The sequence below is a fragment of the Theobroma umbraticum genome, unplaced genomic scaffold, assembly GCF_002168275.2.
Source record: "Theobroma umbraticum cultivar Fairchild unplaced genomic scaffold, ASM216827v3 scaffold_30.0, whole genome shotgun sequence".
NCBI classification, from domain to species: domain Eukaryota; kingdom Viridiplantae; phylum Streptophyta; class Magnoliopsida; order Malvales; family Malvaceae; genus Theobroma; species Theobroma umbraticum.
The window spans coordinates 8,695,649-8,703,914 of NW_018397254.1; the positions used below are offsets into that span (position 1 = coordinate 8,695,649).

The 8,266-nt window shown below is 34.6% G+C and overlaps 2 protein-coding genes across 2 annotated transcripts in view; one reads left to right on the forward strand and one right to left on the reverse strand.

Moving 5' to 3' along the window:
• FAAH (fatty acid amide hydrolase) overlaps positions 1 to 2,275 on the reverse strand; it is a 2,899-nt gene extending 624 nt beyond the window's left edge. The window contains exons 1-8 of the mRNA XM_021441852.2: positions 1,983 to 2,275; positions 1,747 to 1,856; positions 1,573 to 1,633; positions 1,004 to 1,194; positions 794 to 923; positions 573 to 650; positions 331 to 478; positions 9 to 159 (exon numbers count right to left, since the gene is read on the reverse strand). Of these exons, the coding sequence (XP_021297527.1) occupies positions 9 to 159; positions 331 to 478; positions 573 to 650; positions 794 to 923; positions 1,004 to 1,194; positions 1,573 to 1,633; positions 1,747 to 1,856; positions 1,983 to 2,061 (948 nt within the window). The 5' untranslated portion in view covers positions 2,062 to 2,275. The remainder of the gene's footprint in view (positions 1 to 8; positions 160 to 330; positions 479 to 572; positions 651 to 793; positions 924 to 1,003; positions 1,195 to 1,572; positions 1,634 to 1,746; positions 1,857 to 1,982) is intronic.
• Positions 2,276 to 7,177: 4,902 nt separating this feature from the next.
• The window catches only part of LOC110426613 (RAF-like serine/threonine-protein kinase 24), a 1,410-nt gene continuing 321 nt past the window's right edge, over positions 7,178 to 8,266 (forward strand). The window contains exon 1 of the mRNA XM_021441866.2: positions 7,178 to 8,264. Within this exon, the coding sequence (XP_021297541.1) occupies positions 7,770 to 8,264 (495 nt within the window). The 5' untranslated portion in view covers positions 7,178 to 7,769. The remainder of the gene's footprint in view (positions 8,265 to 8,266) is intronic.

Genomic DNA, 8,266 nt, shown 5'->3' on the forward strand with positions numbered 1-8,266 from the left:
CAAATAAAATAAAAATGAGTCAAACTACCATAATAACTTTTACAACCTCCACCATCTGTTCCCAGGGCAGCAGAGCATAGTCCAGAAGCTACTAGTGCTGCTGGACCAGAAGAGGATCCACCTGTATATCTTTCAGGTGCATGAGGGTTTCTGGTTGTTCTGTACCTCAATATATTGATAAATTAAGTAAATAAAGGTAAGTCCTAGATATTTGTATGGTTAATTATGCTAGTCATGAAAGGTACTACAGATAACTTGTCAATTAAAATATTACTTAAACAACAGATTCAAATATGCATCTGTTATATATCTGGCAAACAACAAATTTACCCATAATTTGGATTGTTTCCAGTTGTGCCCATGCCCAACTCATGCATGTTTGCCTTCCCAATAAGAATCACACCACAGCTCCGCAATCTGGAGACACAAACCGCATCCTTCTTAACAGAACGAACCTCATGCATCCATGTTGTTGCACCTGTCATCAAAAAATTCGAATGTATTATTACTGCCACTACAAAGAAAAATTTCAGGAAACATGATTTTAGAAGATAAGTGGTGAGCTTATCTACCCTTAGATGGATGAGGATAGCAGTCTATATCATCCTTGATTGCCATGAAAATTCCATCCAAGATTGACAATGGATTTCCTGCATGACTCGCAGCCACAGTTCCATTTCAGTGATTTTGATTCTAACCTTATAAGACTTTTATACATGGAGAACATTATATTAACCATAGTATGTGGATGAAAAGGCTTAAATAGCATCATGAACAGATAATACAACAATACCTTCCTCAAACCTTTGTGTTGAAGCTAGAGCTTGCTTCCTTACTTCCTCAGCATCAAAAGAAACCAATAATGGTGTTGGGGGCTTATGATAGTTACACCCCTCGATAACTGAGATGAGTTGTTCTGCAACCTGTAAACCCAACAGTGGGAATTTCCCTTTGTAATTGATTTAGAGCGAAAGCAGCTGTCTGGCAATTAATGGCGACTTACCATAGAAGGTGTCACAACTTTAGATCTATAAGCATAGGCATAATCACGAATCTTCCAGTACCGGAAAGATGGAAGAGAATCCCGACTCCAGCAACTAGCAGGATCATAATGTGGAAGACACTTTAAGGCCGTTGCAACCCGATCTTCAGGTTTTCCTTCTTCATCCACAATGACAACTGAAGGTTCTATTTCTGATTTGATGTCATACATATGGTCAGTTACTTTCTAAGATATAAAAATTAGTGATACGCATGAAAGCCATTGATAGTTGCTCAGTTCACATTTCTCATTCTCAAATTTTAGGCAATAAACCAAACAAATGCTATTACCGTCAAAAACATGCACATGGCTATCTTGGAGGATCCAATTTCAAAATTTATTGATACCAACTTACCAATTACGACATGGTGAAACCCAAAATTACAGTCAAAAATTGCTGTTAACATACAGAATCAGTATTTGTAATTTAACATTAAAACAAGGTACATCCATCATCAAAAGAACAACAGTTTCTTCTAAAAGTACAATTTAACATCAAAAGAAATTGAAAAGGTGATAAGAAACTAAACCTTGAGGAGGAAATTCAGGCTTAAACATGGGTGCTTCCGGTATCAGAGTGTTCTGCAACAGCTGCAAATACCAAAGATATTGAAAGTCGCCATTAAATTCCCCTAAGAAACACGCATTTCAAACTGATCGAATAAGGAAATTAAAGCAAAAAAACAAAGGGGGGGGGAACTTACCTCAACCATCTTGTTCTGCTTTTTCAAGAAAGAAATGATGAAAGAACCTATAACTGGAGCTTCAATTACCCTCACAAAAAACTTGAGCATCAACCCCGTCAAATGAGGAGCTGCTCCCCCGACCCACGACAAAAGAAAAAAAGAAAAAAAACAAACAAAACTAGTATCAAATTCTAAGTCAAAGGATCAGATATATCGCACTTCCCATAAACAAAAAACCACGTTATAACTGAGACCTTGGATTTCTTCATGCTCGTATTTCACGGTTGACAAGTCCAGTTTCTCGGCCGGTACCATAACCCGCTTCTTCCCCATCTTCGGTAATGAGTTTTGACTTGCTTCTTTGAATGAATGTATCAATGACAAGTTTAGACTATTGGAAGACTTTGTAACGTCTTAATATATATATATATTATATATAAGAATGGCATTGGCAAGGTGAGAGTCGAGAATCGACGGTAAGTAACTGAGTTGCAATAATAAAGTGAAGTAGTTGGAAGCCATTCGTTGCGTTACTAATTGCCGGTCGTTTCGTTTGGAAGTGTGCTTCGGCCTTTTCTCAAGTCTTGGTAGGAGTTGGGAGTAGGGGTCCAAACCTATCCAAAGCTACACCACTTGGTGGCAGTTAGCTCAGCGCCATTGCTTTTACCTTATGACTTCTCTTCGGCCCATCTTGATTTAAAATTCATTTTGGCCTGTACTAATTGTTGATGTACATTTCAATGTATTTACAAGTAAAAAAGTGCGATTCCGTCATATGTTCAGATGTCACCTTAATTTTTTATTTAATTTTTGATGGAAATTGTAAAAGGGTTCAATTCTAACCTTATCCAAAAATAATATAAAACAGAAACAATTAAATAAAAGCAACAAAAAAAACTTCGAAAGCATATGAAATGAACACGGTTATTCACAACCTATACAGGAGCCTCAACAAAAAATTTAATATGATGTTGGATAATATCATTTTTTATTATTTTAAACTTTTTTAAATAATTATCATCCAACTTAATAACTATTATTATGTTTAAATTTTAATAAAAGAATTGTTAACACATTATTTACCCAAAAATTCTCTTAAATTTTAAATTTTAAATTTTAATAAGCATAGTTCTCTCATTGATCAAAAATTCTTCAAAACACGTTTTCTTTAACTCAGGTATTCGTGTCACAAGCTTTGAACTTAAAAAGCGAAGCAATACCAACAAAACTTGAAAAAAGGATTTAGAGGGAAAAAAATTATTTTATTCTCAAAAGAAATATAAATACTTAAATTTTAAACAAATAGCCTAACGTCTAAAATTGCTTGAATCCTATCGGTTCTATTTATTACTGGGACAATAGAGTCGATGTATATTCTTAAAGCTTTAAGATCCTATTTATAATAGATTTTTTTAATGGTCTAGTATTACCAGTGTAGGTAACAAAAATTAAAATATATAAATATTTTATGACCAACTTAAAGCCTTAATGTAAATAAAATAAATAGATAAATGACTATACATGAAAATTCTATCATAAACAAATCATCTTATTTGAGTACTTCTTTTGAAGTTGAGTTTTTTGTATAATCTTCGCTGTGCGCGACCCATAGTCTTGTGAGATTGTGGCATGGTGTGTCTGTGATCCATTGGTTGTCGATGGGCTCCTAATCATTATTGGCTCGGGATCAATTTGTGACCCTAAGAGGTGTGTGACACTTGTTTGTGTTACTGTCCTAACTAGTTTTCCAGACCGTGACACAAGGGCTAGGTACATTATGCGACTAGAAAACATGAAAGTGGTGTTTGATGCTTTATCATTTTAATATTCTAATGGAACTTGATTTTTGAAAAAATAATTATTAGAAAGATAATATTGTAATATTTAATATATATGAAAAATAATTAATTTAAAAATTTGGAAAAATAATATTATCACATTTGGTTTATAAATATTTTACTGTCAATATGATATGAATTTCTTAAAGTATCTTTATATAGTAAAATGTAAATTTAATACACGTACATGTATTTTATGATTCAATTAATTAAGTATTAGAGAATTAAATTAGTTTATACACTCGGTAATTATTTGGAGAGGGAGAAAGATGCGACAAATTAAAAGGCCCTTTATGGTGTATTCGGGCCACGTACCATGACAAAACTAAGGATGAAAAACTAAAAAGTAATTGGGCCAACCCAGCAAACATGGCTCAAGCCACGTTTTTAACGACACAAGCCCATATTGAAACCATTCCAATTATTGGGTTAGAAATTAGGAATAAAGGGGCTGGGTGCATGAACCACGCTCATCGGGAGAAAAATGTCGCAGACTTGCAGTACGTAAAGTGGCAGTACTGTACAATGTTGAGGTTGCCAAATTGTTTTTGAGTAGATAAATGGTAGGTTGGGAGTTGGGACCTTTCGGAAGATATAAATGAAACGTTTCTTTCGAGTGTAGCGTAGGGGACAGGACCTTGGCGAAAAAAGGAATAATAGGAGAAGAAAAATAAAGAAAATAATACTAGGACCAGATAGATATAAGTTTTCATGTGTTTACTAACTTTAAATCATTTCAAAGAGTTGTTGAACATTTGTCCACTCTTATTTTCGCCGTGTTTGGGTGGCAATAATATATGGCATTGCCGGGTATCACCTTTGGTGAGAAATAAAGCATACGTTCCAATTTCCAGCACAAAAAGTCAAATGTCTCATTTGAATGTGGAAAAAGAAAACACACTAACATGTATGCTCACAAGCATGACTTTAGGTTGAGACTTGAGGGGACTCTATTCCATACATACAAGCACTGATCAAATCAAAGTGGGAAAACAGCCTTAGATGAATTCCCTAGCTTCTAAAGTGTTTTCTTGTTCTAAATTCTTATGAATAATTAGATAATTAACTATAAATGAAGTTGTTTTCACGTATATTTTGATTTTTTTAACATAAATATCAATTATTAATAAAATATGATTACTTTCTTTGTAAGAAGAAAATTAAGTGAAGATAGATATTTGTCCATCAAGTGCAAATTGGCCCTATTAGAATGCCTTGCTGGGAGCGGTGGGCTAGGTTAGTCCCGGAGTCACACTAAAACTAATAGCCATGGCTAGGTCCCAGCTAGCTAAGGCTAACGCATTAAACTTGCCCAAACAAGTATAACCCATAACCCAAGTTCAATAGAGACGACTTATTTTAACCTTTCGGTGCTGATATTTAAATTTTGCATGTTTATTTTTAAAATGGTCAACGCAATTTATTGTTATATAAACTCATGCAATGAGAGTATTTTGATAAAAGAATCAAGATGAATTTTGTCACTATATTACGATTCATTCATTTAATTTCAAATAAAAAGTAACGAATTGAAATATATTTTAAGTGATGAATTTCTTTTGATTATACTTCAAAAATCTCTTAAACATACATTTTCTCCGTTTTGATAACTCTAGTCAGCACGCTTCCGCGATTGCTGCTGTCACTGCATGTCTTTTTCTTTTGTTTTTAACCCATTGTTATATGTAGCTGTTGAAGCAGAGGTTAATAGGCGTGTCAACGGGTAAAGTTTTTAATTTTTCAATACTTAAAAGTTGAACTCGATTTGTAAATGAGATATCTAATTTTATAATTATTTAAATATTTTTTAAATTTATTATCTCAATTCAGATCTTAATATATATCTACTACTTGATAATAACTCTAATCAATTTAAAAGTTTAATTATGTAAAAAAATTATTAAAATACTCTTCATAAGTATTTAATTATTAAAACTCAAATTCAGATGTAGTTATGTATAATAATATTTTCATCTATATTTTATATAATTCATTAAAAATTAACTTTATAAAAATAAACAAACAATAAAATTTAAATTTAAATAATAAAAATAAATATCTAAAATATAAAATTAAATAATTAAAAATAAATATTCAAATAACAACTTAAATAATATTACAAATTTAATTAACTATCTAAATTTATTTTTAATTACATAAAATTAAAAAAAAATTAAATTTTAAAATTATTATAATCTTATAATTTATTGAAATCTTACTCGAACTCCAATTATATAATAAAATTACTATTTAAAATTAATTATAAGATACTTTAATTTTATATAATCAAACCGAATATTCGCTATAATCTTATAAAAGGGGTATACATTATTGTCCCTAAATATTATAACTTCACGATTCATGACCCTCCCATGTTTTCCTCCAGAAACGAATGATTATCGCCCAAGTCCGGAAATGATTACAGCCATGAGTTGGATATGCTTTAGCCCACAGATCGCCTGTGGATGTGTCTGACTTTAGAGACTCCACATTTTCATCTTTCTTCTGCACACCATTGGTGAAAAAGGGTGACATTGATTGCAGTAAAAGTCTTACTCATTGTCATTGCTGTGATAACATGCTTAGGGATAATGACCAAAGGCATTAGGCATGTGCCTTGCTTCAATTTCAACAGTTTAATTAATATATTGCAAGTTAGTAGTAATTAATGGAAACTTTTCATCTTTAGTGGGAACAAAATTAATGTCAATTAATTTGTGTGTGGGGTAACCTTTCATTAGTATTAAATTAAAAGGCATGATTTAGATAGTACTATGATATCCATATTATTTTTTAAAAACAAGAAACCTGGGTGAATTCTATCCTGATTGATTTTATCAATAAAATCGGGGTTTTAAATATGGAAAACAAAGAGTGAATTCTAGCAATTCCGGAAGGCAAAAGATCCATGATGAACGTGTCAGTGCTCGGCGATATCAGCACTTTTTCGCTTTTCCCACGCTATGCACGCGGGCCATCCTCTCCCATGAGGCCGTGACGCGTAAATCACGTTATATTTAACCAATTTCCGTAATTTATCCCCTTCAATTTAAACCCAGTCCATCGCGAATCACATCCCTGTTGGAAAGAGGGCTGTGGTAGTGTGGTCTCTGTGTCACCTCTTTGCTTATGGAAAAAGTCTAATACTGGTATGACACGATCTGTTGAATGGAATAACCATTCCACTCTTACCTCATTTTCAGGTTGGATGCTTATTTTACTATTTTGATTTTTTTTAAAGAAATAATCATTCTCAGCTCATTCTAAATTATAAGAGATTGTATTAATATGTTTTGAAATTATTTTTATGAATCAAATACTTTTATAGTATTTTATTTTAGCAAATCAAGTAGCTTTTATTTCATTCTCATAAAATAATAATTCTATTCTCATCTTATTTTTATTTTGTACACTAAATTATGAAAAGTGTGAAAACTGTTCAAAACTGTTTGATTTGAAAAATTGGACCATTTTCACCAAAAGTTTGAACCATTAAGTATATTTACACTATTCACATATGATTAATTAAAAAAATTAAAACGACAAAAAATATAAATGAGGTTTATTCAAAAAAATTTGATAACGAAGACACAAAAACATGAATAGAAACGTATATATGGAAAAATGGTGGGACGCGCGAGGGTGTAGTTAAGAACAACAGAATCCTATTGCCTATTGGCCCTGGTGAAGTGTCTGCGGCCCACGTGGCACTTGGCAGCTTCATAGTGCCAGTGCCAGTGCCAGAGAGAGAAAGAGAAAGCTAAGACTAATAAGAGGGTTGTGTGCGTTATGTAAGGGAGGGCTCATTGTCCAATCCCAGTCAACACATCACTCTCTTATCCCTTCTCTCTCAATCAATGCACCGGGCCTTCGGTCCCACCACAACTCCCTCAAAGTCTTACTTACCCCCTCTGAGCCCACTTCTCCCTTCACCACCTGCCTCACCCTCCTTTCCATCCTATCATGTTCTCACTTAACCACCTGTCCCCGATCCTACCCTAAATCGATCACGGCAACTTCTGACAACACACAAGTTCCATACACTGGTTGGCTACGATATCCCACCCTCTTTCGCTTCCAAATATCCCCTAGCAAACGTCAGAAGATTTTAGTCTTCTGCGTTCCCTGGGCTCTCTCTAAACCATAAGCGCCCTCGTCTTCGAGCACGCTGTAAAGTTTTCATTATTTTTGAAGTTCAGAAAAATGGAGAATTACTCTTATAACTCATATCCGGACTCCGGCGACTCTTCGCCACGATCCCGAGAAATCGACTTTGAAAACCCGCCACCATGGGAGGACCAACAGCAACATGCACAAAATTACAAGGCCAAGTTCATGTGCAGCTATGGCGGCAAGATCCACCCTCGCCCTCACGACAACCAGCTAGCGTACATCGGCGGAGAGACCAAGATCCTAGCCGTTGAACGCAACATCAAATTGTCCTCCATGATCTCCAAGCTCTCCGCTATCTGCGGCGGCGGCGACGCTGACGTTTCCTTCAAGTACCAGCTCCCCGGCGAAGACCTCGACGCCCTGATTTCCGTCACTAACGATGATGATCTCGAGCACATGATGCACGAGTACGATCGCCTTTATCGAGCCTCGGCTAAGCCAGCGAGGATGCGGCTGTTCATATTTACGGCGATTGGCTCCGCGAATTTCGGGTGCGAAGGGGCGAAATCGGAACGGGACCGTTTCGT